We start from the raw sequence: 20,674 nt of genomic DNA, 5'->3' as shown, positions 1-20,674 counted from the left end.
ACTACCTTATGACTTGGAACATAAGTAGTTATATTGACAATAATGTAATTTCTTAAAAAAACCATATATAGCATCATAGATGACGACCAATAGTGGCCCAACATAAACAGCGTGTCAGCGTCAGCGTGCTTGTACTGTACCTAATACCTCACCGCCGCCTGTTGCCAGGGTTGGCTTCCCTTCGTCCGCACTTGTAGTATGTGTATGTACCACAGGGGACGGAATTTGGATGCGGATACGAATCCTCGCAAGTTGACGGTGCATGGGGACATTGCGACAACGAAGTGCAGCCCAACTGCACAAGTACGCTAGGGCAGTGGTGAGAGACCACCACTTGTGGTTGTCTGATCTGATCTCGCTCGAATTGTACATCTGGCATTCCGTTTCTGGCTGCCCTGGCTGGCACCGCTGGATGGATGCGTGCCCATGCCCATCTCTAGGGCCTGTGTCTGTCGGTACGGGCTTTATTTCCTTTTCTGGGACAGGTGAGCGAATAGCAGGACAGATTATGCTTAGAACCGGTCTGAAAAAGCCATGACTTGATTTATTGTCATAGAAAAATATTATTGGTTGGCATAAAAAATATGACTTATCAGATAAGTGAGAGTTTTTCTGTGCTGGAAATTTCGTGTTTCAACAGCACGTGAACTTCCTCCGTGTAGGATTTAGAAGTCGTTTAAGACAGCGATATGATTTTCAAAACACAACTTTGACCTTTTATTTTTATAAAATTATTTTTCAAGACAAATCAATTTATATAATTTTTACATTTGCAAACTCAATAATTTAAAGCTCACTGATGATTTATTTTTCGAATGTCCCAAATAACTCAATGATTTCATACTTGTCCAAAATAACTTGTAAATTCTATACGGAGGAAGTACGTAAAGAATACAGTCCCGTGTCTACATTTCATGGAGGAGAACTCAACGAGACGAGGGCGACCCACTTTAGCGGAGATGATATTGCCATACAGAATAATTTTATCTCATTTCATCTATTTTGTTGTGGTTAGATCTGACAACGATAAAAGACTAGTAGAATAAATCTACCTCTCAAATCAATTACTGGTATTGAGTGGAGAACTTCGGTGGCAGAAGTAAGAATAAGACACAAGAAACAAGTTTTTTAACTCATCTGTTGGAATGTTGGACGTCGTTCTTTTGGGTACATGTTCTCAAACTTTTTACCGAGTGTTTGCCCCTCGTACGAAACATTATACGAGTTTGGGATTGAGATTTAGAGCTATACAAATTGTGAGTACAATGTAAATAAAAAAAATATTTTTTTGGGTACATTACATATTATATTTCAGTGTGTTTGTAACATGATGATATACTCACTTATAATTTAATATATTCTTACTTTCGTCTAGTAGAAAAAAACGAGACAGAAAAGAAGATAAGAAAAGTAGGGCTAATGTAGCGTGGTGGGCTAGTGGCATGCAGGCCCACTCTAGGTGCCATGGGCCGGTGGGCGCATGGCGTTTCCTTGATTTGATCGCAGTAACTAATGGGCCTTCCTAGTGAAATCAGTCACTATTTGCCCAGTACGAAGTTAATGGGCCCGAGTCCAGAGCTTCCCCGACGAGCAGTCGGCATCAGTGCCCTGGCAAGGCCCATTAAAACAGAGGCCCAATCCTACCTCTGCAGTCCACCAAAGCTGCGTGTTGGACCCTGACCATTTTTTTCTCTCCCGAGCAAACAACAAATCACAGTCCAAAATGAATCACAGCCCAACCAAACCTGCCATGTACATACATACATATACATACATACAAAATGTTCTACGAGGCCAGGGCCAGCAGGTACCGGAACCTGAACTCGTACGGCAGGACACGCACGGGCGGCCGCCGGTGCGACGCGGCGTCGGCGTCGGCGTCGGCGTCGGCGACGCCGTGCCGGCCGGCCGCCTCGACGGCTCGGACGGCGTCGCGCTGCAGGTCGCGGGGCAGCTGCAGGCACACCCAGTCCACGAGGGAGGCCACGTCCTTGGCGAAGTCAGGCAGGTACCAGTGCAGGAGCTTGGGGATCGCCAGCCCTGCTGCCCCGCCCGCCGGCGACGGCGAGACCCCCACCGCGGCCTGCAGGTACTCCCGCTTCGCCGCCTCCAGCTCCTCCTCCACTCGGGCCGCCGTGTACACCCTCACCTTCATCAGAGACAAGAAGCAGTGGTGACGACGCTGTCAGTAACAGGAATTATGCCGGCGGGGTCGCCATGCGTGTCTGGTCAGTGGTCAGTGCCAGCGAGCCAACTGTGCCGCGGTTAAAGGCCTTGTTTAGATTGTAGATAAAAAAATTTTGGGTGTCATATCGGATATGTCGAAGAGATATCGGGAGAGGTTTTTAGAAACTAATAAAAAAACAAATTACATAGCTCGTCAGGAAACTGCAAGACAAATCTATTAAGCATAAATAATCTGTCATTAGCACATATGGGTTACTGTAGCACTTAAGGCTAATTATGGAGTAACTAGGCGGCTAATCATGGAGTAACTAGGCTTAAAAGATTCGTTTCGTGATTTTCAACTAAACTGTGTAATTAGTTTATTTTTTTATCTATATTTAATACTACATGCATACGTCTAAAGATTCGATGTGACGAGAAATCTAAAAAATTTTGCAAAATTTTTGGAGAACTAAACAAGGCCTAACAGGGCCAAAATCATTTGCGTCGAGGAGGAGACAGCTCGGAGGACAGACCGCACGTCGGCCGTCACAGAGCACCTAAAAGTGTCATCTCCTCTGCTTTCTGCGTGTGATTGCCTATGGTCATGTCAATGAACAAGGAGTTCCCAATGGTGGGAGAATTACAGCAGACTACTGGGATAGATGAACACTCATGCTTATGTACTTCAAAGCTATAAACAAGGCTTTGCTTAGTTCATCCTGAAAACCAAAAAAATTTCAAGATTTCTCATCACATCAAATCTTGTGGCACATGCATAAAACATTAAATATAAACGAAAATAAAAACTAATTACAAAGTTTAGCTGTAAATTACGAGACGAATCTTTTGATCCTAATTAGTCTATGATTAGATAATATTTGTCACAAACAAACGAAAGTGCTGCAGTACCGAAAACTTTTCACTTTTCGGAACTAAACAAGGCCCAACTTTGTTTTAGCTGGGGCTTCCAGATTGCTTCAGAAGATTGGCTGATCACATATTTGGGAAATTCACTTTTCAGTCTGTCTCCACATATAATGTCAGACCGTAACAAGAAAGACTAACAGTTTCGGTTGTACCCTATTTAAACTGCGCGGTACTAAAATGCGACTTGCTCAACAACGGCACATGCTCATCGATAGCAATCACGTCCCGTCCTGTCCTTTGTGAGACGCTAAATAGGATTTTCCGGGAAAGTTTCATACTGTAGCAGTTGAAAGGGTGCAGCAAGGACAGCACCTTTTCCTTTGTCAGTCCTGGATCGGTGCATAGCTAGAGCTCTACAGTGCGTGCAAGCCAGCAAAAGAAATGCAGTACACATGGCATTGGCAAGGAACACAGAGCCAAGAAACTCACCGCCGGCGACGACCAGCTGCCGCAGGAGAGCGCGAAAGTCACCAGCGGCTCCGGCCACTCCAGCCCGAACACGGCCGGGCCGTCGCCTTTCAATCCTTCAGTGTTCACCTGTCAAAACGCATTCGTAGACGACGGTTCAGAGACTTTAGCCTTTTTCTTTTCAGTGAAGGACAACACGGCAGCGATGATGCGGCCAGCGGCCTTACATGCTTCGCGCCGTAGGGCAGCCTGAGGATGAAGTGCTCGATCGTCATGGCGCTCAGCACGCGCCCGCCGACGTTGATGGTCGCCTGCGGGGAAGAAATGAGCACCGCCAGCTCACTCTTGTCAGAGATTTATATATTTGTCATGCAGTATCAGCAGTATATATGTATATGATATCTAGAGAGGTGAAGGGAACATGGGATGGGACCTTGGGCATCATGGCCACCAACATATGGGGGTTGGTAGGTGCTCCGTGCTCAAGAAATGCCTGGAGTTGCAGAGCAAATAAACAAGCATCAGTGCCAGATCAGGGAGGGACATGCATGCCACTGCAGCCTATTAATGTATCCAGTATTCCAGTTAGGTTGTAGGTACTGTACTAGTACTACGGAGGACGTGCTATGGTCAAAGGCTAATGCTGCCAAGATCGCAATTACTTAGGGCTTTGCTCATGATTAAGGAGACAGGAAGCATTTCAGCACTGAAAGTTTAATAACTGGTACCAACATGCTGGGCACAGACATGCCCTGTCTCAGAGCAGTTTTCAAAACAGAAGTGGTTCAAAAATTTGAACCTACACATCATCGACGGAGCCACCTCCAGTTCTACCTCATGTACAGCATGAACATGATTATGTGTTCCAGTATCAAATGGTCCCACAAATTGTAACTAAAGTTCCTAACAACGTGAATCTCTCATCGACGAAGGAAGAACATGAGGTATAAAGCTATGAATCATGGATGCTGCGGGGAGAAGCAAGAGGAGGCCTCAATTATGAGGAACAGCTTACGTTCATCATGCAGGAGTTGTAGGTGTTGATCCAGAACGCCAGCCTCTGCTGGTGGGAGAGGCCTGCTAGGTCAACCAAGGAGAGCTTCCGGAGCAGTGCCCTGATTTAGTTTTTTTTTTTTACAGGTAGCAACGATCATTCCAACATCAGTATGCCAAGTCAAACAGGCAACAACTCACCACACGACAACCAAATCTAGCTTGCACCAACTGACCAACAGATTAGTAGTAGTAGTAGTTACCGATCAATGGAAACTCACTTCAATCTCCGGCCAAGAGCGGATGCGTCGCTGGCAGAAATGTTTCTGTCGAATGAAGTGGCGACGACTGATCGGAACTGCTTGTACCGGCCAATGTTTCGCCACCCGAATTCTAGGACACCGTAGGGGTCTGAGCTGCTTCCGGAGGAACCTGAGACTGACGGCGGCGACACCCGCTCCTCGTCTCGGCTGCTGGAGGTGCTCTTCTGCGAGAAGATGGCCATCAGGCACGTCAGCAGCTCCTCCGAGACTTTGTTCACCGCCGTTGAGGCCTTGTCTGGATCAATGCCATTGCCGCCATCAATAGCTTTGTGGTCTTCCATTGTACTGGTTGTCTGAAACGGAAGATGAACATGCAAGAACGTTAGAACCAGACTGCCGAATTCAATGCCAATTTCTGCTCGAAGTTACAGCATCGTCGTACCTGAAAACCTGCGCATGTCTCCGCTACTTGTACCCTGCATCCTCCTGGCACGTTACTCAGAGGCGCCAGGCCGGAATCTCTGCACGAGTTAGTGCCACTGCCAAACGACTGGTTCTCCTTCCCAGGACAGTCACCTTGGCTCAGGGAACGGCCGGGCCTTCTTGGTGTCTGCTTCGCATTGGTGGCTCGCTTCAAAGATGGCCAATCAGCAGCGTCTTGATTGGAGGAGGAGACTTGACGCGTCGAGGTGGACAGCTCTGAACTCTGCACTTGGGCCGTCGTCGGCTTGTGCCGTGCCGGCGTGCACCGGTGGTCACTGTCCGGGAAGTACGCGCTCTTCGCCATGGAGGTGATGATGGCCTCCCGGTACAGTCCTTGCCGGAAATTGACGACCTGCTCCTCGAGCCGGACGACCTCTTCCTCCAGGACCGCGACTTCGGCCAGAAGCTCCAATGTCTGGGCACAATTCAGGAGAAGGCGGAAATCAGAAGGGAATTGCTTCAAAACTGCAACGACCGAATTATAGGTTGGGTTGCTTGTGAAATTGATCGAAAAGCTAAGAAGGACACTGACTTGAGACGGCAGGAAAGGGGGGAGACGAGGCAGAGCGCCCAGCGGCCTCGTGAATGCCCGCTCCAGAGCTCGGTGGACGTTCTCCTCATGCCGCAGCTTCTTCCTCAGCTTGTCCACCTGCAACTCGAAATCGAAAACGATGCATGTCCGTCCTCAGCAAAAACGCAATGGCCTCACAGCTAGAACACCAGGTAGAACGAGAGAGATACATACGTCTTGCTGCAGTGCAATTTTCCTGTCCCTCCGAGACTGGCTTCTGTTCTTCATGCCCTGTGGCGTCGCATTTGCGGAGGACGCCTTCATGGCCACCGGCGCCATCTTCGAGCTAGGTGGCCTCCTCTGCTCCCTCTCCATCGCCTTGAACAGAGAAAACAACATGAAAGGAAATTTGAGTGGAAGAGCGAGCAGGGCTAAGACGTCGGCAGCAATCGGAGAACGGAGTACCAAATTCGAGCTGCTCTCTACGGCGACGGATCCAACCGAGCCCATTTTCAAACTATTGCTAGAGCAAACAAAGGCCGCCACATTTGGCTCTGAAAAGCAGAGAGGAACAGAGTTCCGAGCATACAACCGTACTAGTACTACTACCACTAAACAATCCGTGGTCACAGAAAACTTGATACTCTAGCAAAAAAACCACTCCTCCCAAGAACTGGAGTAGAGTGCAAAGTTCATCTCTCGAAGACACCAAAAGCGCAGGGCAAAAAGGACGAATACGCAAAGAATTGAAGGACCCGTCAGCATGGGGGCTTGAAAGCCGCCAGCTTTCCGATCGGAGGAGCACGCAAGACGCAGGCGGCCGAGAAACTGAAAATAACATCTCGGAAACCGCCCCCAAAACCGCAGAGAATAATAATCATCACCTGGGCGCACGAAAGGCGCAAACTTTCCGACGGCGGCGGAGCCTAGCCCAAGAAAGAGAGGGACAGACGGCAGCGGCAAGGCTTACTCACTTTCTCGTTCCTCGGGGCGGCCCTGGTACTGGTGGCGCCGCGCGCCGCCGCCGCTGGCCTCCGCGCCCTCCCGTTCATGGCCTCCAACGGCGTGTGCATCTGCTGCTGACGGCCTAACGCGCGACGGAAACGGAACCGCGCCGAGCCGCGGGCGCGGGCGCGGGCGCACAGAGGAGAAGAGGGCTAGCTTAGCTAGATGGCGGGAGGAGGAGCCAACTTAATGGATGGCATTTATGGCGGCGTTGTGGCGAGCGCCAGGCACCACCTGGAGGCTGGAGCTCGGGGGAGCGGTTTCTCTAGCGAGCGCGTGCGCGAGCGCGGCGCCTGGAGGAGGACGACCGGCCGGAGACAGACAAGGCCTCGGGGCGGGCAGAGAGGCCAGAATAGAATTCCGCACTCGTGGATAGGGTTGGGGACAGCAGCGCGCGCGGGGGGGCAGCTGCGGCGGGAAGCGTGTTGGCGGTGGCGATGGCGATGGATGGCGACGGTGGCTGGCGTCGTCGTCGTCGTCGTTTAAGCGTGGCGTGGTGGTGGGGTTTACGAAGCCTTTTTTATCTGGACCGCGAGCGTGCGTGCGTGCGGGGCGGGGCGGGGCGGGGCGGAGCTTCCTTTCTTTTTTGACCGTGACTGTTGGGAAGAGCTGCTCCTCCTGGTAGCGTCAAAGGTTATCTTTCACCTTAGGAACCTCCGATGTCTGAGGTGTCGGAGGATATCCTTCATCGGGAAATGCTAATGTTGACGACTCGTCTGGTCGTGCTAAGTGTGTGCAGGGACTGAGACACCGACGGAGGTCCACGAGCAAGGAAAGGGGAAACCTCCGACCCTCCCGGGTCCGAGGATGGCGGGAGAACGCGGCCAGGCCGAGGAACCTCCGACTGGACCAGGCTAAGGAGGAACTCCCGGGGTGGCCGGGTCGAGCAACCTCCGGCCAGCCAAGCTGAGGAACCTCCGACACTAAAGCGTCGAAGGATCCGCAACTGGGCGGAGGATCCAAGCCTCCGACCAGCTGAAGCCCCAGTCAGAGGATGAACGAAGGGCTTGCAATGTGAAATTACGCAGGTGCTTTAGGGTCAGTAGACTGTGATGTAAGAATATACTGGAATATTCCTCCACCGTCACGGGGCATTTATGTAAATATCATTAGGTCGGTTTCCAGGCCCTATATAAGGGGCGCGATGCCGTCATTAATAAAGAGAGAGAGCATTCACTGTATTCACCTACTGTTGAGCTTACTGTCCGTTAGCGTTCAAACCTCTCACGGCTCCGAGTGAGAAGGTTCTCGATCCACCGTATTGCTGGGGAGTGCAGAGAGCATTTTCCCAACATTGGCGCCCACCGTGGGGCGCGAAGGATCACCTACGATGGCTGGAAAGAGAACTAGCACCACAAGACCTCGGGCAGAGCCCCCCAGGAGGGGAAGGCCGAGAAGGGCCGTGCGGAGCACGTATGCGACCGTAGAGGGGGAAGGCTCTGAGGGCGAGCAGCCGGAGAACGAGCAGCCGGAGCCCGGCCAGGAACCTTCTCCCGCCGCAGGCCCGGCACAACCCACCGCCGCGCAAGAGCTCCAACTACTGCAAATGCAGCTGCAGAACCTTCAGCAGGAACGAGATCGAATCGCTGCCGCCTACGCCGCCAGCCAAGAGGCGGCAGTAGCTGCAGCGCAGGCAGCTGAGATCAGGCAGCAGCTCTCAATCCTGCAGGCAGATATCCTTAGCATGCAACCTCCACAGCAGACGATTCATCCTACCGTTCTGCCCAACACCGGCCCAACGATAGACGTGCAGCCGACGAACTACGGTGGCACGCTGCGGAGCACGTTGGACCTCCGTTCTCCTCTGTCCGAAGGATTGCAGACAACGCCTTGGCCAACGACCTACAAACCAATCACGCTCCCTAAGTTCAACGGAAAGGCCGACCCCCGCCAATTCCTAATGAGTTTCGAGGCAGCCGTGGCCTCAGCTGGAGGGAATGAAACTGTGATGGCTAAATCCTTCGTTATCGCGGCCGAAGAAGACGTCTTGGCGTGGTACTCAATGCTCAGACCCGGGTCAATCTATTCATGGGAGAACCTCCGAGACAAGATCTTAGCAAATTTCCAAGGATTCGCTGTTGAGTCGCTAACCTCCACGGACCTGTTCCAGTGTCGCCAGAATCAAGGAGAAGCACTGCGGGAATACTTCCAGAGGTTCGTGCAGACTAAGGCAAGAGCACCCGGCGTGCCGGAGGAGGTCGCCATTGAAGCAGCCATCAAAGGTCTTCGCATAGTGCCCTTTGCAGCCCACTTGGCCAGAGAAAAGCCAGCGTCCATGCACGAGCTGTACCATGAGTTCGAGAAATACTGTAGGTCCGACAACGACTACCGCAAGAGGTTGGAAGACCAAAACTCTCAGAAGAGGCAGAGCAATGATAGAAACTCGCAGAAGAAGAACCTTAGCCAGGATGAACGCCGGCTACAGCGAGAGGCTGGTGGTCAGATGATGAATATTGAGCAACCGAAGGATGACAGATCAGAACACAACCGTCCGCCGACGGAGACGCGAAACCCGGAACGCAGACCCAATCAAGCCGGAAGAGGGGGTCGAAACGCAGGATGGCAAAAAAATCAAAGTCAACGGCCGCGGAAGCAATATTGTTTCTTCCATGGAGAGGAGAAGGGTCACTCTACCAGGGACTGCCCGGATGCAAAGGAAACTCAAGAGAGGATTAAGAGTAGGTCAGCTCCACAACCACCAACACCAGTCGCTCAACCTCGGGAGGTGAATCACACTTTCCCTCAAACCTTCTACCATTCATATGTCGGAGGATCAAGCCAGAATCACCCAGCTCCAATTCAGCCCAGCGCGCTAGCCTCCGCTTACTATCCCAGTTTCCTACCAGCTTGGCGCCCCGCCCAGCAACCAGCGGATCACAACCTTCCCCCAAACTATGTCCCTTCACGACCTCCGCATATTACATACATCGAAACCCCCACAACCCCGCCAACAGTCACTACCTCTTCCCCCAAACCAGCTACAGTTACTCCAGGCTCCACCCCAACTAAAAACCGAACCCCACCCGGATAATCAGATCGGCCCCCACACACCGCTGCCTACTATTGGAATGATCCTACCAATAGCTGGAGGGTCCTCAATGGAATTCCAGACAAAGAAGCAGAAGAAGGATCACCTCCGGCTCGTCAACAATGTCGCAGTTCAAGGGCCGATCAGATGCACTGATTGGTCCAGAACCCCAATAACCTTCACCGAGGAAGATCTGAGGTTAGAAAGCTACCCGCATACAGATGCCATGGTCATAACAACGAATGTCGCGGGTTGGGGAGTGAGCAGGATCTTAGTGGATTCAGGAAGTTCCGCAGACATAATATTTGCTGGAACCTATGACCAAATGAAGCTCAGCAGAAGCCAGCTCCAACCTTCGGAATCACCTCTGATCGGGTTCGGAGGAAAACAAATACATGCCCTGGGGAAGGTCTCCCTGCCCGTATCCTTCGGCACATCAGAGAACGCAAGAACAGAGTATGTCACCTTCGACGTCGTAGACCTCCACTACCCATACAACGCCATATTCGGGCGAGGGTTCCTAAACAAGTTCAATGCGGCCGCCCATATGGGTTACATGTGCATGAAAATCCCAGCTCTGCACGGAGTGATCACGGTTCACGGAAGTCAAAAGGAGGCAAGGAACATAGAGAAAGCAATCTACAAATCTTTCCGGAACATAAACTCCGTGGACTCCGCGCAACAAGAAGCTTCCCAGCCACCAGACATGCCAAGGGGGAAGACAGACCTGGCCGATCAGGAAGAGACGAAGTGTATCCCTCTGCAGGAGGCTGTCCCAGATAGGAGGGTCACCATCTCCGCCACCCTCAGTAGAGAGGACGAACTCGACTTGCTGAACGTGTTGCAAAAGAACCAAGATATCTTTGCCTGGAGTGCCGCTGACCTGCAAGGAGTCAGCAGAGACATCATAGAGCATTCACTGGACATCGATCCGAGAATAAGGCCAAGGAAACAGAGACAGAGAAAAATGTCTGAAGAAAGAACCTTAGCCGCAAAGGCAGAGGTACAAAGGCTTCTGGACGCAAAGGTCATCAGAGAGGTCATGTACTCGGAGTGGTTGGCAAATGTGGTCCTGGTTCCCAAGAAGAATGGCAAAATGAGGATGTGCATAGATTTTACGGATCTCAACAAGGCCTGTGTCAAAGACTCCTTCCCCCTGCCAAGGATAGATACCTCTGTTGACAAAGCAGCTGGCTGTCAAAGATTTTCACTACTGGACTGTTTCTCCGGATACCACCAAATTTGGCTAAAAAAAGAAGACGAGGGAAAGGCAAGCTTCACAACCCCATTTGGCACGTATTGCTACACCAGAATGCCAGAAGGTCTAAAAAACGCTGGAGCAACCTTCTCCAGAATGATGGGGAAGGTTCTAGGAAGTCAGCTGCAGAGGAACATTATAGTTTACGTCGACGATGTTGTCGTCATGAGCAAACGCAAGGAGGATCATATCAAGGACCTGCAAGAAACCTTTGTCAACCTTAGATCTGCCGGGCTGAAACTTAACCCAGAGAAATGTGTGTTCGGGGTCAGCAAGGGAAAAATGCTGGGATATATCATTAGCTCCGAAGGAATCAGAGCTAACCCAGACAAAACAAAAGCAATCATGTCAATGTCAGAACCTTCGAACAAGAAAGAAGTGCAAAGACTGACTGGCCGAATAGCAGCTCTCAACAGATTCATTTCAAGATCGGCAGAACGGAGCCTTCCATTCTTCAAAGTGTTGAGAGGAGAAGGTAAAACAGAATGGGGTCCGGAACAATCAGAAGCCTTCAGGCAGCTCAAGAATTACATTGCAACCAACCTGGTGGTAACAGTGCCAGAGCCAGACACTCCACTACTACTGTATGTGGCTGCCTCCGAGCACGCTGTCAGCGGTGTTCTGGTGCACGAGACAAGCGACAGTAAGGGAACGGTGCAAAGACCCGTTTACTACGTATCCGAGGCTCTGTCAGGAGCAAAGTTGAACTACACGGAGATAGAAAAGATTGCGTATGCGGTCCTGTGCGCATCGAGGAAGCTCAAGCATTACTTCCAAAGCCATGAGATTAAAGTACCCACTTCACAGCCATTGGGTGATATCCTTAGGAACAAGGAAGTATCCGGACGTATAGGAAAATGGGCGGCCGAACTATCACAGTTTGACATCACCTATGTCCCCAGAACCTCCATCAAATCTCAAGCCCTGGCTGACTTTATGGCAGATTGGACACCTTCGAACAAAGAAGAGGAGAAGGTAATCGACCAGCCTTGGACGCTGTATACAGACGGCGCCTGGGGGCAAGCAGGAGCAGCAGCCGTTTTAATCGCACCATCTGGACTCAAACTAAAGTTTGCTGCAAGACTCGAATTCAAAGCAACAAACAACATAGCTGAGTATGAAGGGCTCATCCTCGGGCTGAACAAAGCTAAGGCTTCGGGAGCAAAAACCCTTCTCATCAAAACAGACTCCCAGGTAGTGGCAGGACAAGTGGAGAAGGAATACCTAGCACACAACCCGGAGCTGGCAAGATATCTGGCCGTCGTAAGGAGCCTGGAGAGAAGGTTCAAGGGATTCACTCTGCAGTACATCCCGAGAGCCGAAAACTACGAGGCAGACGAGCTAGCAAAAGCAGCAGCCAACAACACCCCCTTGCCAGAAGGAACCTTCCACCAGATTGTTGCAACACCCGCAACCGAATCGTTGCCAAAAGCTTTTCGCTCAGTCCTGCTGACAGAAAGCGAAGATTGGAGGCAGGCAATAGCTGATTGCCTCAAAGGCAAGACAGCTGCAGATGACGAAGCAACAGCCAAGAGGATGGAGGCAAGAACAAGAAATTACACCTCCATTGACGGGATCCTGTACCAGAAAGGCGTAGTCCAACCTTTGCTGAGATGCATATCACAAAGCGAGGGCAGAGAGCTCCTGCAAGAGATACACTCTGGGATGTGCGGGTCTCACATTGGACCTCGCGCATTGTCTGCTAAAGCATTAAGACAAGGCTTCTACTGGCCAACTCACATCAAAGATGCTGAAGAAATAGTGAAGACATGCAAAGCCTGCCAAACCTTCTCACCAATTCAGTCAGGACCTTCAGCACCAACTCAGCTTATATCAGCATCATGGCCGTTGCAGAGATGGGGAATGGACCTGGTAGGACCGATGCCAACTGCACAGGGGGGAAACTAGTTTGCCGTCGTGGCCATTGAATACTTCACAAGATGGATCGAAGCTAAGCCACTGGCAACCATAACCTCTGAAACGATCAGGAAATTTTTCTGGCAAAACATAGTCTGTAGATTCGGAGTTCCAAGACTTCTCACAGTTGACAACGGAAAGCAGTTTGATTCAGACAGGTTCAAGGAATTCTGCCATCACATAGGAACCAAAATTGCTTTTGCGTTCGTCTACCACCCAGAGTCAAATGGGGCCGTGGAGAGAGCAAATAGAATAATATTCTCTGCAATCTCCAAGACCTTACTCAACCTGCGAAAGGGGAAATAGGTTGACGAGCTACCCAGAGTTGTGTGGTCTCATAACACAACAGTCTCAAGAACAACCGGGTTCACCCCGTTCAAGCTTTTGTATGGGGAAGAAGCGATGTTGCCCGAAGAAATCAAACACCAAAGCCTACGTTCCATGAAGCAGCAGTTGGCTCAAGACGAAGAGTATTGCAAGGAAACCTTAGAATCAATAAGACTTGAGGCAGTGGAGAACATTACCAGGTATCAACAAGAAACCAAAAAATGGAGAGACCGCAAGATAGTACGAAAAGACATACAAGATGGGGACCTAGTACTCAGGAAAAAAGGAGATCACCCAAACACTGGCAAATTGCAACCCAAGTGGGAAGGACCTTATACAGCAATACAAGCGGGAAGGTCGGGATCCTTCTACCGGAAAGACTTCGAAGGTAGAACCTCCACCCACATGTGGAACGTCGACAATCTACGAAGGTTTTACATTTGAATGTAAGGATGACCCCTGTAAAATAAGCGGCGGCATCCATGTCTTTAGATACATTTGTTTCCTTTTTCCCTCTACTTTTTTGCAAACCCAAGGTCTGCACTCTTTTCCTCACAGGGGTACTCCTACTAGGAGGTGAGGTTTTTAACGAGGCAGAACCTATGTAAAAACCTCTAAAATATAAAGAGGAACTCACCCCAAAAGCAAAACTCAAAAGTCGAAAAACAGCCAGCACCGAGGCTGTAGCATTCGACAAAACATCACGTGATTACAAGGACCCTCCGCAGCTTTCAATCAAAGTTTAAAAAAGCTCGGAACGTCCTCAAAGGTGGTAAAACACCAAACTCCTTAGCAGAAGATCTAGCCAAGAGCCGGGCAGCAAGGATAGCATAGCCAAAAGTGAAAAAGTCCTGTCCTCCTCAGGCATCACATCATGGCCAGAAGGGACAAAACCTTCAAACCTGACAAAGACCTGAAGACAATCAGGCATCAGGAACTATACCATTTCTGCCAAAAGGCAACAAAGGTTTTACATTCAGAAGGAAGACATCAACAAAAGTCACATAACCTTCACCAAGATAAGATCTAAGGTACCCTGCTACTCCAAGCAAAACTCCGGCACACAAAATGTGAAAATAAAACAAACCCTACGATAATCCCCAGTCATGTAAAGTAGAACCAACGACCACAACAATCACAACAACCATCCATAACTATGAAATAACTTCTCACCTAACAAGGTACGCGCGATAAATGCATGACTCCCTATAAAACCAGGCACACCACGCCCCTCCTCCCCCAGTCAGGATCAGTATACACAGACCCAACTAACAAGTGCAAACCTAGCAATCACAAAAGAAAAATCCTAGGCCACTATGGAAGCAGGAGTTAGCCTCACAGCAGCAACAAAAGTTGGTATTGCACGAAGCTTCGTAATAATAGAACTGCGGCGTTGTGATGAACATCGACCACAAAGTCGTGTACATCCACAACAGAAACAATGGAAGTCAGACTCAGAGGTCTCTGAAGGGTATCGCACGAAGTCTCGTAACGTCCCTTCAGAACCTCCGACTCAAATACCCGAAGGTTCTCCTCGACAACACTCCACGGGAGTCGAGCAAAGGAAAAAAGTAGCACAATTCAGCGGAGGCTCCTTCGCACTAATAAAGTCGAAGGTCCTAAGGCCAAGAAGCGGCGATCCTCCGCGCAAGAAAAAATCAACAACACCTTCGCAATATCGATCACCAAGCACAAGCAGGCCACAGCAACACAAAGATCCTTAGGATCAACACCACCGTGACGTTGCAATGTATAAACGCTGTAGCGCGAAGGTTGTAATAAAAATAAAGCAAAAAAGTGCGGAGGCCATGGCCAAATCTATGGAAAAAATGTCTGATCTTTATTAACTAACATACAACGTACATAACAAAAGTTTACAACCAAAAAAAGAAACATCCTCCGACCGTCAAACGTCGAAGGTTCTAAGAATCTCGCACAATCCTTACATACGAATCTGGAAAAAGCCTAAGGTCATCGCAGTAATCACGAACAATAAAATCAACTAAGTCATCAATACTACGCGTAGGATACTTATGACGCCACCAATCAATCAGATAGCCCCTCGCGTACAGATCCCCACGCTTGAACGTCACCGGAGTAACGTAGCTTCCTTCGACAAAGTTCGAAGGAAGAACCTCCTCTGGAGCAGATCTCACAACATTCGCAAAAAGAGCAATTTCAAAACCAACCCAAATGAAGGATAAAACCAAAACGTATAGCAAATCTCTCGAACCTCCGGATAACCATGAAGAAAAGGCTCGGCCAAATCCTCAGAAACCTCCGACACCCAGCGTACCCTATCCTTCTCACCGAAAATGCGAAGGATAGGATATGGCAGCTGCATAAACACAACAAACCATGTCAAAGAGATATATACATGGCCTACGCCAAGCGAAAAACAAAACAAAAACCACCACCTAAGCCGGAGGCCATGAACCTCGGCGCGCAAGCGAACAGACGAATTCAGATCGTTCGTCATCTAGGTCATATCCAACAAACTCAAACATATCCACAACTCTCATATTAGGGAAGGCAATCCGCCAGTACTCCCACAACTCGCCAGAAACATAAATTCCTCGATAGAAAATTGAAAGCGGAGTCACGCTAAGATCCTGCGCAGGTCCTCCGCCAGAGACCTGCGCAGGATCAGAGTGTAAAACAAAAGTTTACCCAAAAAACAAACCAATATATTACATTTCCAACAGTCTTTACAAGTTAATCGAAACCTCCGACACTTACAAAAAAGCGTCGCATGTGCGGCAGATGCAAAAAACAAAAAAAGCCTACAAAGTAAATAACCTCACACCTGAGGCGGAGGAGGAGCAGAAGTCTCGGCCTGCGCTGAAGCTTTGGCACCAGATTCCTCCGCAACCTTAGCACCTGCGTCACGAACCTCCGCCTCAGCCTGAGTCGAAGGACGCGCTTCGCTAGGGGGACGCGAAGGACCGGGCTTGTCAACCTTGGCCGCTTTTTTGGCAATCTCCTGCAAGACAGCAAACTTAAGATACATTGCAAAGCAGCAAAATAGAATACAAAAAAAAAACCAAATCAAAAATACCTCAGCACGACGAGCCTCCGCCATCTTCTTCGCCTCAGCCCGCCCAAACCTAATCCAGAACGAACTGATGAAGTTCCGGACAGATTTGCGCAGGCTCGAGGAGCCCTCGCCAACGTCCTCCGCCGAAGCAAACTCCTCCTTAGCAACCCCCTCGGCATGAGAGCAACCTCCGCGGCGCAAAAGCCTAGCGAAGGAGCTAACCGCAGCCAAAGCCCCAAAATCAACAGCTCCACCAACAAAGTCAGGGAGCATGCGGATATGGGACTTCAACCATGCGAGGCTAGCACAAACGTCTCCGCCAGGCGGAGGAGCAGAGGTGCTACCTCCGAACTGTGCCAGCGAGCTGGTATAGAGCCCCACGACATCCGCAGCCTCCGCCTCCGCCTTCTGCATACGAGTCTGCATTGCAGCCGCAGACTCACGCTCAGCGTCAAGCTCCTTGCGGAGGCGGTCAGCAATGTCCTCCGCCTTCTCAGCTCGCTGCAAGGCCAAGTCCCTGGAACTCTCCGCTTCAGTGGCACTCGTGCGGAGGACAGCAACCGAAGCCTCGGCATCTTCCTTCTCTCTCTTCAAAACCTCCGACCCAGCCTTGTAATCATCCCTCTCCTTAATCAGGGACTTAATTTCCTGTCGGGCAGAAGAAAGCTCCTTAACATCCTCCGACAGACGAGCCTTCTCGGCCTCTAAATTTTCGTTTTCCTTCTTCAAAGCACCAATAGCCTCGTCCCGGCAAATAATCTCCCGGGAGCAGCGCTCCTCCAAGGCTGCAGCCATGTGGTGACTCTGCAAAACGCAGAAAAATCAAACCTACGACCAAAAAACGCGAAGGAAAAACACACAATTGGAAAACTTACAAGGCTATGGTGCTCAAACTGCACGCGAAGGAAGGCGTCAAAGTCCATATGACGGAGCTTCTGGCGGAGACGATCTAGATAGAAAAAAAGGTAATGAAAAACATAAGAAAATTAAAGAAAAATCATCAACAACGGAGGCCAGAAACGAACCTCCGACCAAAGAATGAACATCGCGCAGTGCATCGGTCCAACCTGTGATCGAAGGATCAGAAGCACCTGCGGAAAAAGAAAAGTAAATTCAACACAAACCACAAATCATTAAGAAAAAAAAACTGAAAAGAAATATCGTCCTACCAGGACCCATAACATTAGCAGGCGAAGGCCTACTAGCCAGCATAGAGGGCGCAGGAACCCTAGGCGGAGGAACTTCAAGACCTTCCCGTGCTATGCTAGCACCCTTAGCCAGCTCCTCCGCAGTGGCCAACCTGCGACCACATCCTCTAAAAAACATAAAATGATATAAGATCGTGATGACAGAAACAAGCATAAAAATCAAAAATACCAAGGAAACGAACCTATGTACAACGAATTTATAGCATCCACAGCCGGGCGCGGGGAAGCCTCCGCCTTCTTTATCCTCCGAACAGAGACGGACTCTGCATCGTCACTGGATTCATCCCGTGCATCCTTTGGCGGAGACCCTCCGCCAACTGAAGCCCCCCGCGCAGGACCCTCAGCCACTGCAGGATTTGCCTCCCGCGCAGGACTCGCCTCAGGGGCCTCCGCGTCGGAAGACTCCTCCCCAAGAAGAGACGCGAAAGGCGCGCGCACAGAGGAGACCGCACGCGAAGCTTCAACTTCAGGAGCTCCACCAGCAGGAGCGGCCTCCGCAGGTGCAGAAGCCACCGAGTTTGACTCGGCAACAGATGAGCGGGCGGAGGAAGACTCCACAGGAGTCTCTAGCACAACCTCCGCCCTCCGCTTCTTCGCCAGCTGCTTGACAGCACCGCCACCCTTCCTCTTCCTAGCCTCCGCTGCAGCAACGGCCTTGGAAGAATCCTTCTTCTTCTCCAATCCCAACAAAACATCCGGAGGAATAACATAATCCTCATACTCAATCCCCAATTCCTCAAACACTCGGTTGAAACGAGGCATCGTACCAAGCGTAGACCTCCGCTGGAGATACTCCTTCTCCGAGATATTCCCGACGATCCTCCGAGCAGAAACCTCCACGCGGTCAAGGAAGGACTCTTTAGTCTCATCCTCAGGCAATCCCGCTCCGAACCGGGGAAACGGCAACCCCTCCGGAGGACCAAAGACCGGCACTTGCACCATCTCAATGGTGAACTCGTCATTCCTACGGCCAAGGGGCCAGTAATCAGCTGCGACCATCTCCTCAACTAAATCCCGACCTCCGGAGTATCGACAAGCTAGAGCAAAGGCCTTGTCGCAGGCAAGTCGCGCCTCCATCTCCTCCTCCGACACCGGATTCGAAGGATCAACCTTGTGAATAGGCCTAAGCAACTTCATCTCAGAGGCATAAGGATAAACCTTATCAACACTGCCGTCCTCCAGAGTCCTCGACGCGGCGGGAGTCTTCACGTAGAACCAGGCCCTCATCCAATCCTTCTCCCACTTGCCCTTTTGGCAGTAGGAAATCTCGCACCTAGACCCAGGCATGGTGCGGCGCGGCATGAACGCGCAGCTTCCAAACTGCGCTATATGCTCAACTCCATCGACATCCTTCACCTTTTTTGGCTGGCGCTGGAGTTCAAAATACGAACAAAAAGTACCTACGTGAGGCGCAGCTCCGTACGATTCACACGCCCAGGAAAATTTGCTAAGGGACAGTATCCCATTGGGACTGAAATGCTGTAGCTCCACATTGAAACTCTCCATCACTTCGCGAAGGAAATGATACGGAGGCATCCGAAGTCCGCAGGTGAAGAAATCCCTAAAAACCACCGCATAACCCTCTTCAGGCGCAGGTACCGTCTGACCCGCAGGTGGAGCCTTCGCTCGACCTTCCTTAAAAAACCTAGCCTCGACCATGTCGGCAATATCCTCCTCCCTCACAGTAGACTCACCAAATTCAAAAGTAATCGCAGCCATCTCCTCAAACTCCTTCGCACTAATCAGGTCACCAACGGAAGCTTCGACGTCAGATAACGTCTCCTCCAGATCTTGAGCCGCAGCCACCTCAAGCATCCAGTCTTCAAACCTCCGCAACCAACCACCGGACCTCACACTAAGAAAATTACGCAAAGGACCAGAAAAATCTGACCTTGAAGGGCGAGGCGAAGGAAAATGAGCCACCTTATATCCTCCGCAAAAACTTGAAACCTATACGCAACTAAAGCAAATGCGAGCTGGCGAAGGAAATAACGAAAACAGCAGGCAGCAAGGGTGAGACCCAAGAGCCTCCCCCATGCCCCTTTTATAGGGGGGGCCTGCGGCAACGCGACCGTTGCGATTCCCCGCGCCAAACGGCTATAAGCGGAGGAATCGGCCTGACCGTTGCGCTTCTTCAACGCCAACGGCTAACCCCAACGGCTATAATATCCTCCGCAATCTGACACGCGAAGGATATCAGACTATCAGAGCAACAATGATCGGAGGATCCTGGCAAAAAAAAAACCAAGAAAATTTATGACTAAGTAAAAGAAACGATTTTCCAACAATGCTAACAAACACATCCTGCGCACCAGGGGGGAAGGCAGCAACCATGCTCGTAGCCTCCGCAACGTGGCATCTTTTTGAGCACATGGACCGCAGGAGTGCCATTAGCCCAAAAAGGGGGGAACTGTTGGGGAACAGCTGCATCCTTCCCCCTGGTAGCGTCAAAGGTTATCCTTCACCCGAGGAACCTCCGACGTCTGAGGCGTCGGAGGATATCCTTCATCGGGAAATGCTAATGTTGACGACTCGTCTGGTCGTGCTAAGTGTGTGCAGGGACTGAGACACCGGCGGAGGTCCACGAGCAAGGAAAGGGGGGAACCTCCGACCCTCCCGGGTCCGAGGATGGCGGGAGAACGCGGCCAGGCCGAGGAACCTCCGACTGGACCAGGCTAAGGAGGAACTCCCGGGGTGGCCGGGTCGAGCAACCTCCGGCCAGCCAGGCTGAGGAACCTCCGACACTAAAGCGTCGAAGGATCCGCAACTGGGCGGAGGATCCAAGCCTCCGACCAGCTGAAGCCCCAGTCAGAGGATGAACGAAGGGCTTGCAATGTGAAATTACGCAGGTGCTTTAGGGTCAGTAGACTGTGATGTAAGAATATACTGGAATATTCCCCCACCGTCACGGGGCATTTATGTAAATGTCATTAGGTCGGTTTCCAGGCCCTATATAAGGGGCGCGATGCCGTCATTAATAAAGAGAGAGAGCACTCACTGTATTCACCTACTGTTGAGCTTACTGTCCGTTAGCGTTCAAACCTCTCACGGCTCCGAGTGAGAAGGTTCTCGATCCACCGTATTGCTGGGGAGTGCAGAGAGCATTTTCCCAACAGTGCCGACCTGCGCCGCGCCGGGCG

General features: G+C 50.7%; 1 protein-coding gene across 3 annotated transcripts; it reads right to left on the bottom strand.

The window, feature by feature from the left end:
• LOC8083554 lies at window positions 1,670-7,242 on the bottom strand. 3 transcript variants are annotated; one of them, XM_002444477.2, is made up of 10 exons: window positions 6,729-7,242; window positions 5,989-6,132; window positions 5,776-5,892; window positions 5,203-5,658; window positions 4,779-5,113; window positions 4,520-4,619; window positions 3,938-3,997; window positions 3,732-3,815; window positions 3,526-3,633; window positions 1,670-2,149 (listed from the first exon to the last, which is right to left on the bottom strand). In XM_002444477.2, exons 1-10 carry the CDS (start codon window positions 6,825-6,827, stop codon window positions 1,787-1,789), a joined length of 1,866 nt encoding a protein of 621 aa, XP_002444522.2. In that variant the 5' UTR covers window positions 6,828-7,242; the 3' UTR covers window positions 1,670-1,786. The 3 variants fall into 3 exon arrangements, with proteins under 3 accessions (XP_002444522.2, XP_021321107.1, XP_021321106.1); XM_021465432.1 differs by having other exon boundaries at window positions 6,725-6,842; XM_021465431.1 differs by lacking the exon at window positions 6,729-7,242 and adding an exon at window positions 6,220-6,692.

This window comes from Sorghum bicolor, chromosome 7, assembly GCF_000003195.3.
Source record: "Sorghum bicolor cultivar BTx623 chromosome 7, Sorghum_bicolor_NCBIv3, whole genome shotgun sequence".
Taxonomy (NCBI): Eukaryota; Viridiplantae; Streptophyta; class Magnoliopsida; order Poales; family Poaceae; genus Sorghum; species Sorghum bicolor.
Note: the sequence above shows the minus strand (reverse complement) of the source record. Positions and strands in the feature narration are given on the sequence as shown.